The sequence below is a fragment of the Prunus avium genome, chromosome 8 (assembly GCF_965620075.1).
Source record: "Prunus avium chromosome 8, drPruAviu1.hap1.1, whole genome shotgun sequence".
NCBI classification, from domain to species: Eukaryota; Viridiplantae; Streptophyta; class Magnoliopsida; order Rosales; family Rosaceae; genus Prunus; species Prunus avium.
In genome coordinates this window covers 30,235,739-30,263,056 of record NC_142291.1, presented here as the reverse complement: position 1 = coordinate 30,263,056, position 27,318 = coordinate 30,235,739, and the positions used below count along the sequence as shown (strand labels likewise).

The 27,318-nt window shown below is 34.2% G+C and overlaps 1 protein-coding gene and 1 long non-coding RNA gene across 2 annotated transcripts; one reads left to right on the top strand and one right to left on the bottom strand.

Moving 5' to 3' along the window:
* Window positions 1-233: 233 nt before the first annotated feature.
* On the bottom strand, window positions 234-9,412 carry LOC110772540 (presequence protease 1, chloroplastic/mitochondrial). The gene is made up of 19 exons (XM_021976978.2): window positions 8,940-9,412; window positions 8,682-8,865; window positions 8,291-8,465; window positions 8,065-8,197; window positions 7,870-7,940; window positions 6,990-7,073; window positions 6,149-6,239; window positions 5,098-5,618; window positions 4,816-4,980; window positions 4,523-4,741; window positions 4,271-4,398; window positions 3,636-3,825; window positions 2,588-2,671; window positions 2,403-2,500; window positions 1,854-2,118; window positions 1,610-1,772; window positions 1,349-1,529; window positions 993-1,064; window positions 234-592 (listed from the first exon to the last, which is right to left on the bottom strand). Exons 1-19 carry the CDS (start codon window positions 9,232-9,234, stop codon window positions 451-453), a joined length of 3,261 nt encoding a protein of 1,086 aa, XP_021832670.1. The 5' UTR covers window positions 9,235-9,412; the 3' UTR covers window positions 234-450.
* A 6,917-nt stretch (window positions 9,413-16,329) lies between these two features.
* Window positions 16,330-19,266, top strand: LOC148292521 (uncharacterized). The gene is made up of 5 exons (XR_015826210.1): window positions 16,330-16,709; window positions 17,605-17,686; window positions 17,763-17,852; window positions 17,965-18,044; window positions 19,086-19,266. It is a non-coding gene; the product is annotated as an uncharacterized LOC148292521 (long non-coding RNA).
* The last annotated feature ends 8,052 nt before the right edge of the window (window positions 19,267-27,318 follow it).

Here is a 27,318-nt window from a genome sequence, read left to right as displayed (position 1 = left end):
TGCATATCTGATACAGCCCCAGAAGGCTATTTGAAAACATTTACAAAGCTTAACATCCACGTGTCCAAGATAAGCCAAAATTCTTCAGTAGTAATTATTTATCAATTCAATTTTCTGTCAAATATCGAGTCTAAGCTGATATTTATATATGTTCAGTTCAAAATGAAACTGCGATGGCAATTTCACGAGTTTATATTACCGGCATAAAATTGATTGTAAAAGTGGATAAAGGAGACGGAAAATGAAGACTTTTAACTCACATTTAAGGGGTCAAAAGAATTGGTGGTACACTGCTTCAAAATATCTTTGCTAATCTAATATGACTGCATTGTATGTATTGCTTTGTGTAAAACGGGGTAAAAATGGAACAATAAATTGAGCGTCCCTTGCTGTATAATGGGGGAATAGTGTTTCAGGAAAGCCTATATCTGTAGCATTTTCTGGGTGGGCTTAGAGGGCTTTCTTTACTTCAAAGAAGTTGTTTTGCTCCTTTTGTGCTGCTTCAACGTCATCTGGAGATGCCACTGCAACCACAACCCCTTTGTTTTTTACCGCATCAATTGCCTCTGCAAATTCCTTGAAGTCCTTCACACTGCGGGACAAAGGAATAATGAGTAAAAATATTGGACTAGGAAAAATACTCATTACGTATAATAAAGGTAGCATCGTGTGAGCTGCCTATTGCCCAAAAATGAAAATGGAACAGCTATGAAGATGATGATACTTCGTATGGATAAATATAAGTTGTACGTTTAATCAACTAAGGCATGTTGGCTAGCAGAACATTCAAGTTTCCTTTCTATGGTTCTAATCTAGCTTTTTCGTAAGTACCCCTTGAAAATCGTTGAAAGGGCAGTTAATCAAAATGACAAAGACAGGATAACAACAATGGTTGTTTCTTCAAAAGCACAGCCTTAGTAGTGTCATATCCTTGGCGTGCCTTACAACTTGAATATCAAGTCAACTCATCAACCAATGAACAGAATATTTACCTTGTTGACAATATCTCTTCTCGTCTCCTTTGCCTTTCTTCTTCTGTGACTCCCAGTAAATGCCGCAACAAACTGCAGGAGGAATAAAAGGAGGGAGTGAGGAGAAAAGATTCATACATTTCAGGAAATAAGAAGCAAATTCAGAACCAATGTGACATCACCAACGAGCTATTGTGGCAGGTTGTGTGCAATACATTAGATGTGGAATTATGAGGGGCATACACATGATTGTTTCCAACAATAATGATTAAAAGGAAAAACATTTCCTTCCTCTTCCCGATTCCTTCTGGTTCACAATGACCCTTACATATATCTTCACTCTCCTACAAACCACGAACAGATAGATGTGTACATACCTACTATAACCTTTGGCATCAGGAAGCTGGTACGAATCAACATCGCCAATTGTCCCAATAATGGACTTTGTAAGAGTTTCATCATCCATTTCTAATTGTCGGAGAAAATCCCCAGTTCCATCATATACACCAAGTGTCTTTAACAAGTTGGGGTCGCGATAAGATAAGAAGGAGAATACTCCTACAGAAAATTTCAGAACGTTAGGTAACAACATAAGCAACTGAAACTCCATGTGAACATTTAACAGCGCAAATTTTTACCTGAGTGACTATCAAAGTCACAAAAGCCTCCATATGCCCCACCACTAACTCTAACACGATCCCACAACCATGTATTACTAATGTATTTGGAGATAACATACGCACTCCCATTAAGCTGATAACCAGTGTCGTAAACGTTAGCAGCTTTTCCAACATAATTAACCTGCAGAAGGTAACAGCTTAGAATTATTCCTTCACAAAATATGCAAAAAGGAACCATGCCAAAAAAGAATATTATTCTAACCTGAGTAGGTATAACAATGGCTTCATTTGACGAAGGTAGTCGAGCATTCCAAGTAGAAGTAGCAACGGGAGAGTTGCTAGGCAGCAAATCAAGAAATTTGCTAACAAACTTCTCAGAGTTGGTAAGATTCTTCCCTTCAGCAGTCATATTAACTATGCAACCATTCCTAGAAAGTAAGGATTTGCGAATCTCCTCGAGAGATGAAGAAATTCCATCCCAATCTTGATCAACTTTCTCTTCAAGAGCTTGTAGAAACTCCAAGTAACTAAGCAGACAGAATATACGAAGTTAAATGGCAAGGTCCTGAAATGAACCTAAATCTGCAAATCATTGTATAAGATGTATATTGAACAGCAAGAAATAAGATGTATTTAATGTTAATGTCAATGCAAGCTCAAAATCATGAATGATATTTTCATAAAATTTAATAATGAATGATATGTCCGTGTTTCTTACAGTGCACTTCACAAAGACAAGAGTATACACTGGGAAATGTAGAATATGCAAGATTAACACAAAAGACAAATCACTTGTAAATTCCAGTCCGACCTGACACCACCCATTTGTTCAGAAATCCACCCAGCGACATTTAGCTTTGCATCCATCCTTGCAGCAGCAATTCCATGACCACTACCTCTCAATCGGTTCTGAAAATGACATAACATAAACTCTACGCTCTGATAATGTAAAGGATCAGTTATGTTGAACTTGTCCAAATGAGATTTATAATATACCTCCATTCTGGCTTTGCTTTGGGAAACAAATTGCTTAAACCGCTGCTGGTCTGTAAATTGGACTTCTTGAAGAACACAGTTGAACTGCAATAACATAAAATACTTGCATGAAAACCTTAATAAATATCTGCAGTAACAACTTGAGCAATATACTACAATTAAAATACTAATATATAGGAAAAAGATAATTATACAGTCAATGGCCCCCAAATTGCGAACCTCCCTCCATGTCAAAGGGAAAAAAAAATAAGGGAAGAGTATGAGATAGGTCACTTAGTTTGTTCATAGTGAATGGAATCCTCATAAAGAAAGAATAACCGATCAAACTTTTTTTCTCTTAAAAAGATCCTAAACCTTTTATGAATTAATGCAGAACAATTGAAATTTTGCATGGGATGCATTTCAAATTAAAGTATCCGTCCTTCAAATGGCAACAAGAGATTTAATCTATAATTTTCACATCCACTAAGATATAATGTAAGAGAAAGCAATGATTCAAGTTTTCCACACTAACTTCGCCAATAGCCTCAACTAAGGAAATTCTCTTTTTTCTTTTAAAAAAAAGAAGTTATCTTATGTTTCGAATTAGGCAGGAGTTTTGCATAATTGTTAGCTTCTCACTTATGTGTTTCGCACTTGGATTGTCCTGGATGGACTCCTTGTACGCTCCTTTTGAATTTCGTTTATTTTTTCAATCAAATTCTTGTTCCCTATCTTGAAAAGGCAAAAGTAGGAAAACTTACTAAAGGCATAAAATAATAACTATAATGGGTAGGAAAATGGATATCTTCATTCATCAATCAAATTTTGTTCTTTTCAGTTATTGTCAAATTTTGTGCAGGTGTACACCTCAAGTGCATAAGAATTTACAAAATATTGTCAACTCACGGTAAACTTCATGAGAAGTTAAGAGCAATAAGTAATAACATAATAACTATTCAAACACACACAAGTACATGAAGCCCACTTCATATAAATTATTCCTTAAGTAATGAAACTAGAAATACTCATTTGCTAACTCTGAAAAGAAAAAGGAAAAAAAAAATACCAGGTGAAATAGGTCATCAGCACGTCCTGCCATGGCTTTGCCTCGAACAATTATATGGCTGCAGGGATCCTCCTTGCCACGTACAGATGATGTCATTGGATAAACTGATATTCCTCCAGTTTTCCTCCCAATCAACTGATTAAGTTGCACAAAACTCAAGTCTTTTGTACCCATCTCAAGCAATGATTGGCTGTCAAAAGAACATCATGATACAATCAAGAATACAATATAATTTGCTTTTGAAGGATCTTAATCAGAAAAATAATATTCTTAAAAGAAGCAACTTGTAAAGCTCAATTGATACTTTGAACACCATTGTTACACTATTGCTGTCAGTAAGAAGCAGTTTATTAGTGTGTGCATAATTTGCAAACCACTGTTGCTGCTGCAACAACTACTACCCCTATTGATGCTCTGCTATTAAGACTGTTATATATTACTGTCTTCCCTTTCATAAGTACAATTTGACGGCAATGAATAGTGGACATGAGCATGAGTGTCTTATTCAAAAGTCACAGGGTATTCATACGAAAATATGATATTGAAGAACAAGTAATTTGGAGAGCTTCATGTTACGTTCAGAATGAAACCAAAATAATGAAGAAATCAGGGACTCATTGGAAAGAACATCTTACCAAAAAAGAGGTACCAAAGGAAGAAGCTCTTGCTTTAGTGAACTCATATTGAACACAACTTCTGTGTACAGTACATCATTTGTAAAGAGGTCATGCTGCAAAACTTTCACGCCATTGATATCGCCAACCTACATTTAACAGACAGGTGCTTTTTTATTTACTTAGTTAAATAGAAACTAGCCCAAAAGGAAGTTCACAAAAAAATAAGTAGATAAATAAATAAAACATAAGAAACTTCATGTGATGTTTAACCTCTGTGGGAACACGAGTAGGTTCCTTAGGAATGTCTTGCAGAGAAAGGCTTGGAACACTTCTCAAAGCTTCTGGTGGATCAGGAGTTTCCTGCCTCAGTCGCAGCTCCTGTGTAGCACGTGCTAGCTCAGCAAGATCTTCTTCTGTCATACCAGCTTTAACTTTCTCCAAAATTTGTTTTTCAGCCTCCTCATCACGAGAAGCTTTTTCTGGATCAGGCTGACACGGAAGTTACTTGTTAGGAGTAATAAACAGGGCAAAAACGTTTTGGGAAAAAATAAATAATTGATTACCTGCATTTCTACCACAACTCGATGGCGATTGTTCAAAATGAATTTCTCTATTAAGGGAGAGAAAACAGCTTTAGAGCCTTCCGCTTCTATTCTGGCTTTCAGTGCCAGCAAAGGTTTCTCATACTTTAATGGCTCAAAGGGATCCATATCATATATCCATTTACCCTTTAGAAAGAAAAATTATATTAAGCTCTGATCAAGAAGAAATGGCCAAGAAAGGTGCTCTTTATTGAAATAAAAGCATAGGGATGAAAACTAGACTAAAAGAAAGATATATCATACCATGGATCGGAGCATTAGGGACAAGCCACGAGGAAATGATCCCGTGTTGTTTTCCCTGAGAGAGAACTCAATCGTATTCATGGATGCTTCTACAGCATCTGTATCAAAGCCTTCCTCCGCTAATTTTTTAAGTGTACTCATGACTACTTCTTCTACCTTTTGAATGTCATCTTCTGAAACACCCTTCAACCCAATACTAAATTGAGGTTGAAGGAGCTCATCTTCAACCCCACCACCAACTATGGCCTCTCCCAAGCCACTCTCCAGTAAGATTTTCCTCAATGGAGAAGCAGGCGTTCCCAACATAAGATGATCCAGAAACCCAAGTGTAAGCTCAGTCTCCAAGTCTAGGGGCTTGTCAGAGAGCAACCAGTTGAGGCATACCATGTTTTTCTTCCTTAAATCACCACCTTCACCAGCAGGATATTTCTCAGAAATCCTAATTGGTTCTGAAAATAGTTTTTGAGCTTGAATCCTTGATTCATTTGGAGATGAACTTGCATCAAACATATCTAGGTACTCTGAGAGTGAGAGGGGGTGAGAGAGAGAGGTAAGATACTAGACATATTTTCCACACTTTTGAACTTATATCATTTATCTGAAATTCTAAGTCATCAGAATGAAAAGTAATGACAAAAATGAAACACAAGTCATCCATGGCTTTGCTGTAACTGATGTTCATACAGTTTTCTTAAATTAGTAACCTACATTTTAGTTATTCGAAACAAAATAGATAAAAACTGAAATAGGGGATATTTGTCGATGTACAGGTTTAGCAACCTTGTTTACACAAAAGGAAAAAGTGTTAAATGTACACCACTAAAAGAAATGATAGCATACAGTGTCAGTAACAAGGTCCATTAGTTTAACTGGCATTTAATTTTCATGGTTTAAACAGTTTCTTTCTAGAACTATTGCTTCTCATAAATCGTCTTTTGGGAAAACTCACCCACCTTTTAAGGGAAAAGGCCAAAATAGTCTTACATCATAATCTAGTTCACACGAAACAAAAAGTATTCAAATGTATGTATAAGCAGATCTAAATCAATACCACTCAAAATGCGCAGGCGCTCGGTTGGATCATCATCTCCGTAAAACCAGATCCTGGCATTGCTGGGGTGGTAATATTTACGATGGAACTCCTGTAAATTTTTTTGTCAGAAAGAAAAGCCCTTTTGTTAAATATAATTTAAGATACAACTAAAGAATATTCAATATTTATAAACTGAAACACGAGAATCAGGTAACTTGGCAGGAAGATGGCCACACACATACGCATGGGAAAGAAGGGGGGGAGGGGGAGGGAGGATTGCAAAAAAGACAGTATCTATAGCATGCTGCACAAACATTTAAAAGCCTTATTACATGTGGCATATACCGCAGCACATTCTCCTTTGAAGCAAGCTGATCAGAATATTAGAGGTCAAAAAAACTTATAATGGTACTAGAAGTCACTGTGCCAGATGGACAACAACGCTCTCATAAACAACAAAAGGTTTTTGTCCAAAACCAGTTTGTATTACAACCCTAACTACTGTGCAACCAGATGACATTGGAATGCATCCCTTAAATGGCTCAGAACTTCAGATGTCGTCAGCTGACAACAGTGAAGGAAACATGCTGAAATTTTCCAGAACACTTCTTAAAAAGCTGCGCAGAATGTGCTACTATAACATGAATAATGTACTAAATTCTACAAAAGAATAAGATTCTAAGTTAACAAATAAAAAAGTTGAACTTTCATCAAACAGAAGCACCATAGAAATCAATTAGACCAAAACTTGAGAAATATATGTGCTATGGTCACAATACATAAACAATCACAACTAAGTTTATTATAGTATTCAGAAAGACTAAACAAATAGTATTCCTCCTTAGTTAACACAACAAACCTTGAATTCCTCAAATTTCAGTTTTGGAATGACTTTGGGATCACCTCCACTGTCAACACCATAGGTATTGTCTGGAAAAAGAGCCTGTAGCAAATGTACAAGAAGCAGTTACAAATGGAAACCAAATGTATTATATCAAAAGTATTCTGAAGAAAATAATTAAACAAAAAGGAGATACTTGGTAAACATAATAACCAAGTACTCTAGTCATTCAAAAAAGCTAATTGCCATTCAATGTTCAAGTACTATACGCACCCATGATAACAGATGAATGTATATCTTAACATATCAATATGGATGGCTAGGTATATACCAAGAATAAATTACCAATATACTCCAGCATTCATGACTCCAAATAGTATCACTACAAGCACACTGTTAAATAGATATGGAGCCAGAAGCAAGATAATATTGTATTAAGAAGATAACCATATATAATTGTCACTGCTAATGTTTAATGATGTACGTACACATCTGATTTTACAAAACATTTAGCTGAAACTAATGCGTTTAAACTAAAGCCCACCATGACTTTCTTCCTACCTAGTTAACACGGTTAATCTGAATTAAACCTGCTACAGTAAGTAGTTCATATTGTTATAGACTAGTACCATTAAAGAGAGGAGATAGGAGAGGGGGAATGGGGTAGAGAGAGAGAGAGAGAGAACAGTTAAGGACTATTCATTTTGGAATCAACAAGAGAAAATGAGAATTCAGCAGGAATATTTGACACATAAATCATAAGTCCATTGGGGCTAATGCAAATCATTAAGACTCCCTAGGAAAATAATTGAGTCAAATATGGGTGAAGCTATAAATGTTCCCAACTGTTAAAACATAAACATGAAACAATTGGGCAGAAAAATAAAAGAAAACTTGCCTGTTGAGAAGCCCGCCCAAGTATATTATCAGGCTGGGAATAGACCCCCTTCATCTCATTGAAAACAACTCCTGAAATTAAGAACAAAAATCATTTAAGAAGAAATAAGACATTAGCTTAATACTTTGGAATCAATGGAATTTATAACCATGATACATCATTTTATGAACTAGGCACATCTATTAAGTGGGCAACCTTTATAAGATATATCTTCGGAAGGATCATTGAGCTCATAATGCCAACCCTCCTGCTGGAAAGTCCGGAAGTCCTCCACACATTTAGGAAAGAAGACAGCATCCAGATATACATCAACAAGGTTATAGAAATCCTGATATAAAATGACAACCATGTTTTAGTTTAGAATACAGAGTAGATATAAGATCACATTGTATTTCCTTTCCAATTCACTACTCGATTTTACCTTTGTATTTGTGGAAGCAACTGGATAGCAAGTCCTATCAGGATATGTGAATGCATTCAGAAAAGTGTTCAAGCTTCCTTTCAACAATTCAACAAATGGTTCTTTCAAAGGGTACTTTCTAGACCCACACAATACACTATGTTCCAGTATGTGTGGAATCCCAGTGGAATCATTCCTGCATCAACAATTAGATAAAAGTACATTCAACATCTTGATTAACAAAGAAAAACAAACAAGGGGGCATTTGCATTCACTTCAAACAACTTGATTTATATAGATTTTTAAGTAAAACATATAATCAGGAGAAAATACAGTATCCCAATTGGTAAATGCTAAGCTCCACTACATAAAAGAGAGATTAAAAGAGAGATTTTTTGGGAAGAGTACTCACGGCGGGGTCCGGAAAACAATGCCGAACACCTTATTCTCGTCGTCGTTGGACACGGAAATGACTTGGGCACCGGTCTTTTTGTGCCTGAAAAGCAAAGCTTTGGATTTACACTCTCCAATGAACTCTTCGGAGACCTTTTCGAATCCGAGTTTCTCCACAACTTCATCCTCCACCCCAGAAAACTCTATGAATAAAAAAACCTCGATCAAAACACAAAATTACATAAAGGGTAGCTAGGGTTTTGAGACGGGAATGTACCTGAAGGAGACTGAGTGAAGGGGGTGGCGATTGCGCGTGGGGCGAGGGATGAGAAGCTTCTTCTAGCGGAGTTGGGGGCAGAGGAGGGGAGCAATCTGCTGCTGCGGCGGAGCGGGGAGCGCCTGCTGGGGTTCAAAATCCGACGGTGGCGGTGGTTTCTGATAGCAGAAGCTGAAGAAGACGACGAAGAACGAGATGAGGGTAAGGCGAAACCAGAGAGGCGGCGAGCAGAGCGGAAGGAGAAGAAGAGTCTGTTGCAGGCGAGAGAAGAGCGAAGCAGAGTTGCTCCCTCCATTTTTCTGTGGTGTCCTGAGTGTCGCTTTGCTGATAAGAGTGAGAAAATGGGTTTCGAATTTTAATGGCGTTTTTTGGTTTTTTCGATTGAGAGGGAAATATCTGTGAGGGTAAAGCGTATGGAGTTGGAGTTTGTATATCGGGTGGTGTGGGAAGTAGCAAAGTTTTTCTTCTTCCCTTTGCTTTCTTGCCTAGTAAGTTGAAAGATTATTGCTCTTCAATTTCATGGGAGAGTAAGGACCAAGAAAGGTTTTTTTTTGTTTTTTTCCTTTGTTTTCAATTTTGTTTTCTTGGTATACAAGTGAAAAAAAAATTCTACCAAAAGAAAGTGAAATGTAATTATTGTAGTTGTTGATTAAGTAAGTCTTACATTAATTTACATTTAATTTTTTAATTTTTGTTTCTTGAGTTAATAGTTGACATGCGCGTTTGAACAATTGATATAAGCGAAACTTTGGTTTATAAATTAGAACATCCACAATAGTTGTTCAATAGTTGGCATCTATTGAATGGAACTGCAGTTTTACTTTCAATTGTACAGTTTAATAGCTTCAAATCAATACATGGAAGAAAATCTTAGCCCATTGTGAGAACTCATAAATTTAAGTTAGGATGAGAAAAACCAAAAAAAGTGAAATGATTTAGCAGTTTAATTAGGTCGAGTGATTTTTTGCCCACCCCTAGTATTCTTATTATTATTTTGTTAAACCACTAATTTACCAAGTTTAATAGCTCAAGTGTGAAAATTGGCCTTTGTATATACATAGTTCAAGAAGAGTGTAGAAAACCAAAACGTTTTACAAGAGAGTAATTCAAGAGATTGAATGTGTGTGGTTTTGGGATGTATTTGATTGCTCCATAGACAATCATCTAATAATTATGGTTCATGGCGTGATATCTGTTTTACATAAAAAAAATCTTTTCATTCTTTTAATAACACCATGGGCTCTCGGTCCAATTTCAAGTGTGTTGAGTGGACCAAGTATATAATGGAAATTCAGTAAAAGCCCAAACGAAGTAATGGGCCTAATTCGTACAAGTTGAAAGACATCCATGGAGTCATTCTAGAGTGAGATCTTTAGATGAGGTCTAATTTCTTTGTCACTGGATCAAACTAACTAAATTGATCTAATAGCTAACTAATTTGATCTAACAGTTAAAATAGGGCATCATCTAAGGACCTTAGATAAAACCCTCGCTATAGAGTTCTTGGACATGCATGAATGTTTAGTTTGATTGATTTAAAAGTGCACCTATATCTATTTGGTTGGATTTTTTTTTTATAGTATACTTGTTACATTGGTTGGTTCGATTCAAAATTACACTTGTTTGGTATAAAATGAAACCAAACAATTTGAATTGATTTGATTTAGCAATGTAAATGGTTCAGGTGGTTTCTTGCCCACCCTAGCATTCTTATTTTCTTTTAAACAAGTTTAATATCTCGAGAGTGAAGTTTAACCCTTTAAATAGTAGACATAGATCAAGAAGAGGCTAGGAAACCAAAACCCTATAAGAGTAATTGAAGAGATTGAATGCGTATGCTTTTTGGATGGACAGTTGTGTAGGGTTTCTCACCCATCCATAAATATTGTGTTGTTGTCTTTTATTTTTTTTTAAATTACAATATTGTGTTGTTGTCTTTGATCATTATTTTTGAAGTACAAAATTAAACCCGAGCAAGATGCCTCAACTAGGACAAAAACTTGTGTGAAATAATGCCACATAAAAAAGTTATTCCAAGTGACAATCATCAAATTATTATTCAAAGCGTGTTACACCTATTTTACATGAATATGAAATGATTTGGCCCCGCATAGAGATAGAGAGATTATATATATATAAACATTATGATATCTGCATGAACTCAATCCATCATGCTTTTCGAATTCACTTTCTCATCATATCGTGTTAACTGTTGTTGTTGGCTCTCATATCTTGTACAATTTTTTTTAATGCATTGGTAGTCATATGATCCAGATTAAAGTACAAAGTTATAGGGATGAAAATGTTATAAACAATATCAAGATGTTGGAGGAAATTGAAAATATAGTTTAGTATTATGCATAAGGAAATTATAAATCAACATTGCCTTGAGATGATGTCTCTAATGATCAACATATCGCGATATTATCGATAAAATCGATAATATTGCGATATGAACTTTCAAAAATGAAATAATCCACTTGAACTCACGCACACAAGGGTCCAAACCGCTTCCACCCTTTCAAGTTCTGGAGCCAATCAACCACCACGCTAGTGGTCACTTTGTGATTAGTCAAATATGAAATTCATATTTATATGTCTTCCGAGCTGTCCCTCAAAATAGAAAATAATTACTTATTGTTCTATATTATTGATCAAATATTTAATTACTTAATATAATTTATGTTCTTAGTTAATTTTCAATCTTCACTAATATTTTTTAAGCATGGTAAATTGCCTAATTTTCATGACAAATCAAGTTGGTTTACATCTTTAATTATTTTTCAATTTTTGATAAATAATAAATATAAGAACATGTACCATGTTTAGCAAATAACGTGAAATAAGGTTCCTCATGTATCTTACCATGCAATTTATAAAGTGTAAAATATTGTAGTAAAAATGATAAATAAATTACTACATGGTGTTTAATTTTCTTTCATTAATTACTCCAAATTTTCTAAGTCACAGAGTTTGTTAGCTCGCAATATAATCAACTTAAATCACTCAAACCCACTATGCAATGCATTTCCTTCCAATCTTTTGTCTCAAAATAATAGATGATTGACTAAATAAACTTTTTATAAAATGTCATTAAAAATTTTCATGTATTTATCACAATTTCCGTGGTTTTTATCCAATTTTTATCGATGTCGATATTTTCCCGATATTTCCATCGATATTTCCGTATTTTTAAACCACCGATATTTCCGAAACCCTCTAATATTGCAGCAACAGTTGCTTAAGAAGTAATTCATGGGATTGGGAGGGCCACGGCCATTGCATGCCTTCATGTGGGTCCACCTCTAATGCTAATTATATGATCCTTTCCTCTATATTTTGATGGCTCAACAATAGTCTAGTAAGACTTCAGAAAAAGCATATAACAAGTAGCTGATGGGCCGAATTCATAAAAGTAGAGAACATGTCACTGTATTGAGTTTGATTTAAACAACATTAGTATGTATTAATCTTATTAATGTTCAATCTTCACATTTTAACATAATTGTAAAAGTATTATATTCAGCCACGACAAAGTTTGTAAACTTAAAAGAACGGTGTTAGCAATACAAAATAAAATTGAAAATATGTTAAGAGAGTTTGGATTTTTCAATACGTAAAATGTTGTTTGTTTGTTGTAGTTGGCTCCCAACATATAAGAGAGTCGGAAAAAGGAAAAGAAAATTCCATGCTAGAAAATTGAAGTAGTACTGACTAATTAAGATTATAAAAAAAAATTAATGACTCAGGCAGTGGATGTCCGGGAACTGTTTTTAAAAAAATTTCCTTATGTTGTTATCCTAAATTATTCCTGTTCACTTGCATCTTGCATGGAACCCAAAATCTTTCATCATAATTCTATGCTCTTGCATTCGAATTAAGGAGTAATTTTTGCATGTTTTGGATATACTCTAGTGTACTTGGAACATACAACAATTTCTATAAAATAAAATAAAAAAAGGAGACAAATAATTGATCTTACACGTAAGTTTGCCCAGGTAACAACCCAAGCAAGTCTTGCCTTTGGGCTTGTCCAGTTTTATGCGCCCACTTTTTGCCATGGCAAAAGGTGATGGGTGGAAGTTGTTTTTAAGTCTAGGCCCTCTTTTGCTATGGGAAAAGGTGATGGGTGAAGGTGCTCTTACAAAGAATCCAACGAAGTGAATAGAAAATAAAATTTTATCTTAATTAGTTAGCTTCAACAGCCTCTTGTCCCATTCAATATTTCAACAACTAGACAATGATCGACTTATCTGCATTTCGTATCATTCAATATCTCAACAATTCCGTGACTCACTTAGTGTGGTACATGACATACAGTGCTACAAAGAATTCATTCAAATTATAATAGGGCACATGTTAGGTTTCAATTCAGAATTAAAATTAAAATTAATTAAACGAATTCATGTCACGCGGTATTATCATCGCATAGACAAATAAGGGAGGCCAAAATCCTTGCATATGTTCACATTTTCAAAATTCACGTAAGAAACCATGTGGCATGTAGAACTGCTTACATGTTTCAAGTAGGGAATATAATTTTTAAGGGAAAAGGTATTGATCCTTTATAACTAGTTTGTATTGGTTCTTTGTGGCTAATAGCTTTTTTTGCATAATTATGAATGCAATCCCAAAATTTCTCAACAAAAAAAAAAATTCATAAATTATGTGAGCAACTTATGTTGTCTATATTATTGTACTGTACTGTAGCAAATAATTTCATCACATTGATATCATCTTAATATGTTGTCGATAATATCTTATTATTTCAATAGTAAATAATCTCCTATAATTTTGATATGACAATTATAAATAGTCTGTTGATACTGTCGATATTGTTAGTTTGTTACAAAAATAATGCTTTTTGAGAATTTTACTACCGTAATAGTGGTATTTAACTGTACTTCCCTAAATTATTTTCATAGTGATCATAACTTTCAAACATTTGATTACTGATAGGGCTATCAACTAACTAATGAAGAGGACAAAATTATTAGCTAATCAGTTTTGTAAGAATAATTTAGAGGAAAAAGACCGCAAATGAAATCAATGTATCCTGAAAAAGAAGACAAAAGTAGCATACATAAGCACTGAAAACGCAATCAAACCAATCAAAACTCGTCGAGAGAAAATGATATCTGAATTAAGATATGAACCTACAGTTTGGTCACTGATTGAATTTGTTTGCCGTCCTAAATAAAACTAAGAGCATCGCAAATTTCAACGTGGCAAGTTTTAACAGAAAGAAATGATATTTAAGACTTCCAATTGTGATTGTGGGAACAAATATTTTGACTTCCAATCACAAGACGCCATGTGGATAAGAATAATATCACTTAGGTCAATTAATCAAATCATTTTTTTTTATAGTATACTAGTTACATTGGTTGGTTCAGTTCAAAATTACACTTATTTGGTATAAAATCAAACCAAACAATTTGAATTGATTTGATTTAGCGACGTAAATGGTTCGGGTGGTTTCTTGCCCACCCTAGCATTCTAATTATCTTTTAAACAAGTTTAATATCTCAAGAGTGAAGTTTAACCCTTTAAATAGTAGACATTAGGGCTGCAATTCGGCCGGATCGGATCGGAAACAGCCATTCCAATTTCCGTCCAAAATCTTTCGGAATTCCTTAAACACTTTCGATTCCGATTCCGAAAAATTCCGGAATTTTTCGGAACTTTCCAATTCCGAAGTTTCAAATTCTTCAAAACAAATTCGTATAATATTGTTCCGATTCCGAAAAATTCCGAATTTTTTTGAAACTTTCTGATTCCGAAGTTTCAAATTCTTTAGAACAAATTCATATCAATATTATACGTAACTAACAAAAAAAATAATATTAAGATCCCAATTAGGCTTTCTATCAAGAAGCCCAATTAGGCATTAATTAAGAAACCCAACTAGAGACTTCATAAATACTACTAAATAATGACCTGTCGAGCCCACTTAAGATTGTAGGCTGAACTTGAAGTCTATTCAAGTACTGAATTGGGGTAAAGATATTTATAAAGAAGAAAACATCTGAAGTCTATGTTTTCAATCGATGTGGGATTCCAACAACTCTCAGAAATGGGACTCCAACAACTCCAATAACTTTCATAGAAAAAGAACACCTATGCATCCAAAACCTATGGATGGTATATCAAAACCAACTATCCTTATTTTATGCGTTTTTGGTTTCAGTCTATGATCAAAGCCTTTCTCCGTCAAATGATCAAACAATCCAATCAAATTATATCCAAAACAGTCAAATCTTCTCCTTCAAACATCATCATGCTCTGATCATGTGAATGAAAATTTATTGATTCAAATGCTAAAGATGGATTCACATTCATCAATCAATTGATGCTCAAGTTATAGTCAAGTGACCATCACGTTAGTTTTAGATTCTTGTGGGCATGAACATGTGTAAAGAGTGTTATTGCTCTAGGCAATTGGAATACTACAATTATTAAGATTCACTTAACATACTTATCTTATGTGTTGTATTTCATGTATATATAAAATAATTTTATAATTAAAATTTTAAATGAAGATAGTGTAAAATTTTAAAAATACATACATACATAGAATACAAAATATAATAGTATGATATGATACTCCCTACATTTACCATATTTGTAGTACGTTTGGATATAACAAGCACACATTATGCATATTTGCCAAATATATATTACTATGTTTAGTATATTACTATATATTACCCATAGTCTTAAAGTTATATACTACTATGTTTAGTATATTTTTTTGCCAAGCCTATGTTTAGTATGTATGAATATTTGTATGTGGGTACTAAAATATAACAAATAAGAAATGAAACATATATAAGACCTATAAACTAAAAATAATACAATTTTAATTAGAAACTCGGAATTTTTTGGAATCAAGTTGGAAAAATCGGATCGGAATGGGTTCGGAGAACTTCGGAATTTTTCGGATTGGAATTGCGGAATTTTCGGCATTTATCGGAAATATCGGATTCGGCATTTTCGGATATCGAATTTATCGGAGTCGGATTTTTTTGGAAATATTCGGACCGGAATCGGTCGGAATCGGATTTTCCAATCCAACTTACACCCCTAGTAGACATAGTTCAAGAAGAGGCTAGGAAACCAAAACCCTATAATAGTAATTGAAGAGATTGAATGCGTATGGTTTTTGGATGGACAGTTGTGTAGGGTTTCTCACCCATATAAAAATATTGTGTTTTGTCTTTTATTCAAAAAAAAAAAACAATATTTTGTTGTTGTCTTTGATCATTATTTTTTGTCCCTTTTGGATCAAAAGGTGAAGTACAAAATTAAACCCGAGCAAGATGCCTCAACCAGGGAAAATTCTACGGTGCGCCCTGCGCATGGATGCGCCACTATTATAAACCATTGGATAAGCTATTGTGGGATGTGGGGTAATCTACACCGTTGATAGTAAGTGACCGGTTAAATGGGTTGCTCCAGGTAAAAGAAAACCAAAACAAAAACAATAGAAAATAAAGAAATCTGAAACAATAACAAAACAAAAGCAAGAATGCTCAGAGACTCCTGCGACTCGCCTCTCTCTTCTTCTTCTTGGCGTTGTCAGTCTTTGTTCCATTGTTGCTCTCTCTTCTTCAGTTGGGCTTCTTGGTTCGAACAACGGCAACTATTGGATATCAATTTGTCGATCTTGAAGTCACTCTCTCGCTCTCGCTCCCTCTTGCTCTCACTCTCCGTCTCTATCTATTTGCTTCATCATTCTCTGTGCTCTGGAAATCGATCTGTCATCAGGTGAGTCTTTTCCTTCCTCTTTCTCTCTAGTTATGCTTCTATGGGTCAATTTAGGGTTCTTCAGTTTTGGAGCTAACTTTTAATCAATTGATTTGGGGTTAGGGTTAGTGGGCTTATGATCAACCTCACTTTAAAATCCTCAAATTAGGATAGAGTACTTGAATGAAAAAGCAAGAGAACCCCATCTGAGTTTAGCAAGACAACCCCATTTCAGTGAAGAATGTATTAACTATGTTGAGCAAGACAGCCCAGAGCTCATCACACTCATTCCATTCGTAACTTTTGGCCTTAGTAAACAATGGATTGGCAGAAATTAAGTCCTAGATAGGAAAATCCCTCCTTGGCATCAGAAAATCTCCTTCGTCGAGCTTCAAACCTGCACAAAAATCAGGAGCTCCATCCCCAACATAGATTAACTATTTATGTTTCTTCCCATCTGTTGCAACAGAAGCTTGAATCTTTTCCAGTATTAGACCCTGTAACAAAAGAAACCCCACAAACATACTAAACCAATATAATTAAATTTGTGATTTTGATTTTGGGGTAGCTAAATATATACAATTAGTTTAGTTTAATCACCTTGCACATGCTGGGAGGGCAAATGGTACAGCCATAAGAAGATGAGTGGAAATCATGGTAGGGTAAGATTCTAAGCCTGCCCTGTTCATCAATAATGCATGGGTTGGTGTTGATTTCTGATAAACAATCCATTAGCCCATGATGCTTCAGTATGAAAAATTCATTTGCAGCACTTAACACCCTCAGATCACACCTGCATGTGTTAGAATTAGAATTTTTCATAACAATTATAGCATAATTTGTTCTGTTTTGTCAATTCCTTGTATGTTTATAAGGAAAGGAAATTACCCAAAAGCATGGTCTGATTTGATTGCAGAGGCAAAGTTGAGCTGAGCTGCGCATATTAGTGTCATCTGACCCTTCCTCATTATTCTAATCATGGATTATTGTTGGAAAAGGTAGGTTGTGAGTACTTTCTTTTCCTCTTTTTTTGTGTTTTAAGCTCTTCTGAACTATATTTGACCGCACATTCAGCCAGAATTCCTCATGCCACATCATAAGCGTGTATCTCTCTCCCTCACCATTGCAACCCCAAAGAGTTTGTTCCATTGGACCATTTGGCAGGTCAATTTTATGTCTTTCTCTTCCATCAAGATTACTTTCTTTAATTAGCCCTTAATATGAATTAGTATAATTAATTTTGTATTTAACAAGTTGGTGGGTGTTGGTGTTGCAGAGCCTCTACTGGTGCTTGAACCGAAAGGACAACGAGGATGATTAACAACTTAGTAAGATTGCTTATGTAATGACAAAAAAGTAAGATTTCTTATGTATTTTTCAATTATGAAATATTTGGTTCACACCAAAAGAAGAAAAGAAAATTATTTCTTAATGTTTTGCTAAGGTTTTTTTAGCTTGCTATTTGTATACATGGTTTTGAAAAGAAAAAAAGGTGTTGACTTTCTGCTAATCTAATATTTTTGTTATCGAAAAAGAAAAATCCTTGTTATTGGGTGAGAATTTTGTAGGATTTGCTTCATATATGCCCAGAGAAATTAGATTTCACATATTCAATTACCTGCTTTTTGTCTGCCAATTGGATTTTGTAAATTCAATTGCATTTCAATTACCGCATGTTCATAAATGTTTGTTATTACTTGTGACTAAGATATTAACACTTGCAATGAAAGTAAAAGTTAATTGGTATGTTAATATTTATATATATTTTTAATAATAGTTCCCTTAGGTTTTGTGTGATTAGAATGGTTAAAAGCACTAAATTTTATTGTTTTAACATACTTGTTTCTTTTCAAAAAAAAAAAAAGATTAACAATTACATAGTGCATGTTTGTCAATTGGCAACATAAGGTGGCTATGTTGTCGCAAAATAAAGGAAGTATGAGCTTGACGTAAGGCATGGGGCTGAATTGAAGACGAGAGTGACGAGGGAAAGTCCTAGTCTTCAGCCATGTCAAGTTGGCAATCGACAAACAAAAACCACATAATTGCATTTTCAATTTGCAAAAACAGACTGCTTGAGTGGCAATTGTACATGGCCTTGGAGATAATGGTTGAAGTTGGTCCCAACTTTTGGCTGCTTTCTTTGCACTTTTTGTTTGATATTCAAAGCCTATAAGATTGATGATCGTTATACAATCCAAAAAAGTAGAAAAAAGAAAAAAGAAAAGAACAAATATCTACCCCAAATTGGCATATTACTTTCTGTTATTCAAATTAATTATGTTGTAGGTTTGTTCTTTTTTTGTTTACAATGATGTCTTTGTAATTGTTTTCATATTAACACATGGCTTTATGTTTCCCATTCATTTTATTTATAGTTTTGTGATTGTTTTTCAGGTTGGGGTAAAGAATTAGGCCAAGTACAAGACTAATATACTATTTTGGAGTCTATTTATTTGGCTACTTGAATTTGTAATATTTTCATTTGTATCTAGAGATTGTATTTTTTATATTATATACATAATGACTTGAGATTTTAGATTTATAATTATTGGTTATGTAAAGTGAATGTATTGAACAATACTTTCAATTAGATGAATGAAGTTTATGTTGGCTTTGATGAGGATATAGTACCATTGAGAATAAGCTTTTAAAGTAAATTTGACTGTTATATCATAGTTTATGTGCCAATTGAAACAATCGTCTCATTAGCATTGTGAATGGGCATTGTACCATAAAGTTGTATTTTGAGATTAGTGTATGCATGTTGCCATGTTATTGACAGTCTTTTTAAAAAATATATATAATTTTGACACTTCAAAAAAAAAAAAAAAAATCAAACAAAAGCTTTTGTTTGTTTCTAAACAAACCAAAGCATTATTTAGTGTTCTATGAACTAACACTTTAGTTTCTTTGAGGTAAGGATGGACATTGGAGAAGTAAATGTGGTCCTTATTCTTGTAAACACAACGGTTTACAATATCAAAGACCCTTTTTACAATTACTTGAACGTCAAGGTTCCATAAACTTATAAAGTGCATTCATAAACTACAATTTTTTGGATATAAGCGTTCCATAAACATGTAAAATGGATCCTTAATCTCGTGGATTACAAGATTTGAGTTCCAATTTACACGTTTTTGCACCAAGATTACAAACCCTGAATGACCCATTTTATACAACCAAGTACAAAGACCTTCGAGAAATTTGAACATATTTCACGTACTATATATGCAATTCTCTTCTTTAATGTTGGGCATATTGTTGATGTTGAAAAGTTTGTGACTCATTTGAAAAACATTAGATATAATTTATTAATTGTAATGCAAATGGCATGATATTTGTTGCCTTGCATTTTGGTAATGGAAATGTAAGAGGTACTTCAATATGTCATTTTGAATCCATTGGTTAGTCCTATTTTGCAATGATTGTATCCATATTGCCATGTTATTGGTAGCCTCTTACATTTTGAGAACATATGTGATTTGTGATTACAATTGATAAACAGTTACGTCTAATTGCGTTATAGTCTTGCAACTGACAAACAGAATAGTCTCTTTGCATTCTTGTCGCGCAATTGCCATTATATGTGCACAATTATGAAATGTAGAATCTCTCAGTAAGGACTAATCCTTCATAATTTAATTGTATGTTTATATTTCTACTAAATACAATTGATGTGTATCCATTTATTTTCATATTAATTATGCCATGGAAGACATGTTGCCTATTTTCAGGAAAAGGAAATAACTCAATTGACAAACAGTCAGATGGAAATTGAACAAGTATAATGCAATTGACAAACAGAGTGTAGGAAATTGAACAAGTATAATGCAATTGACAAACCATCTGTTTGAAATTAGATCTTTATACTTGTAAACACAAATGTTTACAATATTAAGGTCTCGTATTACTCTATTTTGGACATTTATGTTCCATAAGATTGTAAAATTCATCCTTAACCATTGTTTACTAGAATAAGGACCCAATTTACATCCCTAATGTCCACTATTACCACCTAATTTATGAGAACCCTAATGTTGTAAATGTGGTGCAAAAACCTGTAAATCACTACCTAAATTGTGTAACTTACAAGTTTATGGATCCTTTTTACAACGTTATGGTATCCTCGTATCCTAACCATTGTAAAATCGGCCCTTAATATTGTAAACCCTCATTTTACTACAATAAGGACCCCAATTTACATGCTCATGGTCCGGACTTGCCTATTCTTTGTAATATGGATCCATATCCTTGTAAAATAAGGATTTACTACGTTAAGGATTATGAGAACCCTAATGTTGTAAACATGGTGCAAAAACCTGTAAATCACTATCTAAATTGTGTAACTTACAAGTTTATGGATCCTTTTTACAACGTTATGGTACCCTCGTATCCCAACCATTGTAAAATCGGCCCTTAATATTGTAAACCCTCATTTTACTACAATAAGGACCCCAATTTACATCCTCATGGTCCGGACTTGCCTATTCTTTGTAATTTGGATCCATATCCTTGTAAAATAAGGATTTACAACATTAAGGATTATGAGAACCCTAATGTTGTAAACGTGGTGCAAAAACCTGTAAATCACTACCTAAATTGTGTAACTTACAAGTTTATGGATCCTTTTTACAACGTTATGGTACCCTCGTATCCCAACCATTGTAAAATCGGCCCTTAATATTGTAAACCCTCATTTTACTACAATAAGGACCCCAATTTACATCATCATGGTCCGGACTTGCCTATTCTTTGTAATTTAGATTCATATCCTTGTAAAATAAGGATTTACAACGTTAAGGATTATGAGAACCCTAATGTTGTAAACGTGGTGCAAAAACCTGTAAATCACTACCTAAATTGTGTAACATACAAGTTTATGGATCCTTTTTACAACGTTATGGTACCCTCGTATCCCAACCATTGTAAAATCGACCCTTAATATTGTAAACCCTCATTTTACTACAATAAGGACCCCAATTTACATCCTTATGGTCCGGACTTGCCTATTCTTTGTAATTTGGATCCATATCCTTGTAAAATAAGGATTTACAACATTAAGGATTATGAAAACCCTAATGTTGTAAACGTGGTGCAAAAACCTGTAAATCACTACCTAAATTGTGTAACTTACAACTTTATGGATCATTTTTACAACGTTATGGTACCCTCGTATACCAACCATTGTAAAATCGGCCCTTAATATTGTAAACCCTCATTTTACTACAATAAGGACCCCAATTTACATTCTCATGGTCCGGACTTGCCTATTCTTTGTAATTTTGATCCATATCCTTGTAAAATAAGGATTTACAACATTAAGGATTATGAGAACCCTAACGTTGTAATCGTGGTACAAAAACTTGTAAATCACTACCCAAATCGTGTAACTTACATGTTTTTGGATCCTCTTTACAAGGTTATGGTACTTGTTGCATTCCTAAAAGGACACAAATTAATGTGCAAACAACCAATTAAAAATACCCGCAAGTGCACGAATCTAATGAAGTATAGATTATGTAAGTACGGGGTCGATCCCACGAAGAACTTGTCGGTTTCCTATAAGTTCTAATTTGAGTACGTAAAGAACACTAATTTTACACAACACACAAACACAATACAAATTGGAAACTAAAAATGAAGTAAGGAAGATAAAAGAAATGAAACAACACAAGAAAACAAAGAAAAACACAAACAGCACTTTCTATCACCCGTTTATCACCATTTGGACAGATTCGTTTCTCTGTTTTTCAGTTTCGACCTCTGTCCAGTTTTTGACCTATAACTTTCCAACCGTTTATCCAAAATTCACGTTCTTTATACGGTTGGAATCAGAACAGAAAATGCAAGAACACAACGCGGACCAAAAGTCCAAAACAATTACGGAAACAAACAAAATTCAGTGACAAAGACACAAAACGTGTCAAACACGCAACTCACACACACATTGGGGGGGTTTTTTGATTTGGTTCAAGTGACCTATTTCTATTGCATGAAAGTAAATGGACTTTGAATTTAAATGTGAATGGCAGAGATGAATTATCAAAATGTGAAATTAAAATGTAACAAACACTAGGGTTTCGGAATCCACCCTAAACAATTCTACCCATGTTCATGGATACTCAAGTGATGAACTCTAAATGTATTGATGAAGATGTTCGCAATCAAGACCATGGGTCGTGGCTCAAGACGCATTGATTCTCTCTAATATACGTAAAGTGCATGGTTCGTGCTACAATACTTGTGCCCTCCTCATAACCGAACCTAGGTATGGTTCGTACTTCGATTCGATTGCAAGGAAAACCCATTAAGTTCAAAGAGAATATGAACATCACAAGAACCCTAATAGCATGGTGTTTACATTAGGTATTCAAGAAACCAATTCACATGGATGGTTCTTACTCCATCCATCTATTGCTTAGGAAAACATGAAGATACACATAATCCCAACAACCTCAAGAAGCATGCTTTCAAAGGTAATCAATCAAGGAAAACACACATCAAGGATAGATTAATTTGGTGAATTGGAATTCATCAATTGTTGTCAAGAAACCAATTCACATGATGCTCACTTAAACAAGTTCAATCATTTGTTGCTAATTAGAAATTGTGTTCTTGGTTATCTTACACAACTTCTCAACTTTAGCTACATGCATACAACCTAAGGTGATTAAGCAAAGGAAGCAAACACATATCATAAAATTCAATTAGTGAATGGGGTTCATCAACAACATCTAGAAATTCATACACTCAAGCATCAAAACAATAAGGTAATCATGTTTAGGGCTTCAACCTAAGCCCTAGCTATGGAGTTTAGTTGCTCATACTTATTCCAAATACAAACTCGAAATATAACTAGAAGGAGTTTACAGATTTGGAAATGATGAAAGCTTGAAGTCTTCAATGGTGGAAGTCTTCTCCTTTCTTCCTTGGCTGCACCTCCTTCTCCTTCCTTGCTCTTAGCTCCCCAAAAGCTGCTCTCAAGTTGTGTAGAATGTGGAATAGCCTGATTTCCCACGATCAAAAGGCTCCCAATATCAGATTGCAATTTTGACTTCTCCTCCCTCTCTCCTCCTTTCCAGCTTTTACCTTTTAATATAAAACTACCACCTTTGATAAAGCCTTAGCCCATTGTCCCCTTGCCATGATGGAGCTTTGACTTCACAAAGATGCCAAAAGCTCAGAAAATATCTATTTTACAAATGTAATTCCTTGTTACCAAGAGTTATGGTAACAAGAAGTTAAGATGACACAAGGGAGGTAAAAGCTGGCCAAATCCGGATTTCCAGAACTGTGGTAACATGATGGATTGGTTGGATAGGCAATACTTGTCCAATGGAGCTCAAATTTGGATATGTTGTAGTTAACATCCATTGGAACAAGTCTCATGAAGATCATGACCTCATCCGAGCACCAGAGCATGTTGATCCCAGGCCAAGAAGTTGACCTACGAAAATGAACAAAAACAGAATTTATAACTAATAATGCACTTTTAGCTCATTTTCATCCCAACCAAGGCAAAATCTAAGAAAACACAAAAAGGAAGTAAAAAGCTATAAAATGTCAAGAACTAACTCAAAATAGTGGGTGAATAACATGAAAAATCATGTGTAAAAATGAACCGAACAGTACTCTCGTATCCTAAAATTGTAAAATCGGCCCTTAGTGTTGTAAACCCTCATTTTACTAGAATAAGGACCTAATTTACATCCTCATGGTCTGGAGTTACCAGTTCCTTGTAATGTGGATCAATATCCTTGTAAGTGGGTATTTACAACGTTATGGATTAGGTGAACCCTAATGTTGTAATCCTGGTTCAAAAACTTGTAAATCGCTACCCAAATCTTGTAACTTATAAGTTTTAGGATCCTTTTACAATGTTATGGTACTCACATATCCAAACTATTGTAAATCACTATCCAATCATATGCCAATTGCCAAACAAGAAGGGCATAATTGCTACCCAAATCTTGTAACTTATAAGTTTTAGGATCCTCTTACAATGTTATGGTACTCTCATATCCAAACTACTGTAAATCACTATCCAATCATATGCCAATTGCCAAACAGGAAGGGCATAATTGCATGACCCTTATGCAATTGCATTTTCAAAAAGTAGAAACTTGATAACTTGTACAACCGGTAACCAATTTTTTAAAAAATCTGGGAGAATCATAAAGGACAAATGGTGCATGGGTGCACCTGGTGCACTATAGAAGGTGCCCCTCAACCAGTAGAAAAACTTGTGTGAAATAGTACCACATAAAAAAGTTATTCAAAGCATGACAATCATCAAATTATTGTTATCTAAACAATCATCAGATTATTGTTTAAGGCGCTTGACACCTGTTTTACATGAATACAAAATGATTTGGCCCCACATAGAGATAGAGAGATTATATATATAAACATTATGATATCTGCATGAAGTCAATCCATCATACTTTTTGAATTAACTTTCTCATCATATTGTGTTAACTGTTGTTGTTGGCTCTATTATCTTGTACAATATTTTTTAATGCATTGGTAGTCATATGATCCAGATTAAAGTACATAGTTATAGGGATGAAAATGTTATAAAAAAATATCAAGATGTTGGAGGAAATTGAAAACATAGTTTAGTATAAATCAACATTGCCTTGAGGTTGACGTCTAATAATCTTTCAATTTTAATGACAAGATAAACTTTCAATTAAAAATTGGTTATAAATTGGTAGCGGCACACCTCCTCTTACAACCATCAAAATTCATAATGATCAATCGACGTGCTAGTAGCCTGCCTTCCATCCACTCCAGGCAATGACTGTTGCCAAGAAGGTGAATGTTGACTGCTTTTTCTTAGGGGTTATCCACCCTTCTTATTCTCGATGAGCACATAATTATTACATTTATTATCCTTAAATTTATATTGTTAATGCTTTAGTTAATTTTATTTAAGTCTTTTTTTTTATTCTTGTTTTTAGGTGGAGCAAATGCAATTAACAAATGCAAATGGGAAGGAAGCAAGAAAGAAGAAATTGAGTTCACATGCTCGTTGAGGTGTCGTTCACTCCAATGAATCTCCAATTTAATGCCAATTAACTAATAAGAGGATGAAGTACTACAGCTGCCACAAGGAAAGAAAAAAATAGAAAAAAATTCAGCAAAGGAATTGTGGCCAGCCGCACCAACATAGGCAAGATGAAGTGGGAGTTAGGTATTGAGTTCACTTCTCTTGAGCTCTCTCTTTCGTTCCTGCAATTCTTTTAATTCCAGTTTTAAATTTCTATTTTAGTTTTTATGGGAAACTAACTCCCTAGCCTAAGCTAGGGAGAAGCTTTCAATATAAGTGTGTAATTTATTTAGTTTGATCCGAATTTAAGCTTAATGTAAATGATTTTTATTATGGTTGTCAAATAAAATTGGTAGTTTTTCTCTTTATTTAATTGATGAGTGTTTTCAATCTATTCATAGGTTCAGTTAAGTTTTTCCTATAGTTTGGTAAAAACATTCATGCTTTTGAGTGATGAGTGAACTATTAGAATAAGTAAAGATTATTTTTTGATAGTTTGTTGCCAAATGGTACAAGTTATGCTTAAAATATTTCTCAAGGAAATTAAAAAGAGTATTAAATATATGAACAATTACTTTTAGGAATTATCTGTTATGGATCAAATTAATATGAATTGCATGTTTATGTTGAAAGTGGAACCCAATGCCTTAGTATTTTAATCAATTAAATTTTCTTTAAAATTTTCAGCTCTGTTATTTTCTTTACACCACTCTCTGTGGATACAATACTTGGATTTCCAAGCTACACTGCTATAAGACACCTCCCCTTGGGTTTTGCAAGTAGTCAAACAATTCTCACACTGGGCCATTACCATAATTTCAAGTTATATTAGAACTAATATTGCAGCAACAGCTGCTTAAGAAGTAATTCATGGGATTGTTGGGGCACGGCCATTGGCATTGCCTGCCTTCATGTGGGTCCGCCTCTAATGCTAGTTATATGATCCTTTCCTCTATATTTTGATGGCTCAAAGACTTCAGAAAAAGCATATAACAAGTAGCTGATAGGCCAAATTCATACAAATAGTGAACAACATAACAAAAACATGGCAGTCAAACATCAAAGTTTATTTTCTTTTTGAATGAAAAGAAACTGTTGAGACGGACATCAAGAGAAATACAGACGAGAAATAAGCTTTGAATTATTTCAGAGAAGTAATACCAGCATCTAACAAAATAAGATTGTAAAAGATAATTTAAAAATAAAGAGTTCTTTCAGTCGTGTTGCACGGGTGATAAAAAAAAAAAAAGGTGTCACTGTATTTAGTTTGATTTAAACAACATTAGTATGTATTAATCTTATTAATTAATGTTCAGTCTTCACATTTTTACAAAATTGTAAAAGCATTATATTCAGCCACAACAAAAGTTTTTAAACTTGAAAGAACGGTGTTAGCAATACAAAATAAAATTGAAAATATGGTAGAGACTTGCACCAGATCAATAACATCCACGTTGGATTTTTCAATACGTAAAAGGTTGTTTGTTTGTTGTAGTTGGCTCCCAACTACAAAATTGAAGTAGTACTGACTAATTAAGGGGGGTGTATCCAATTCTAACTTTAAAGACTTTTTTT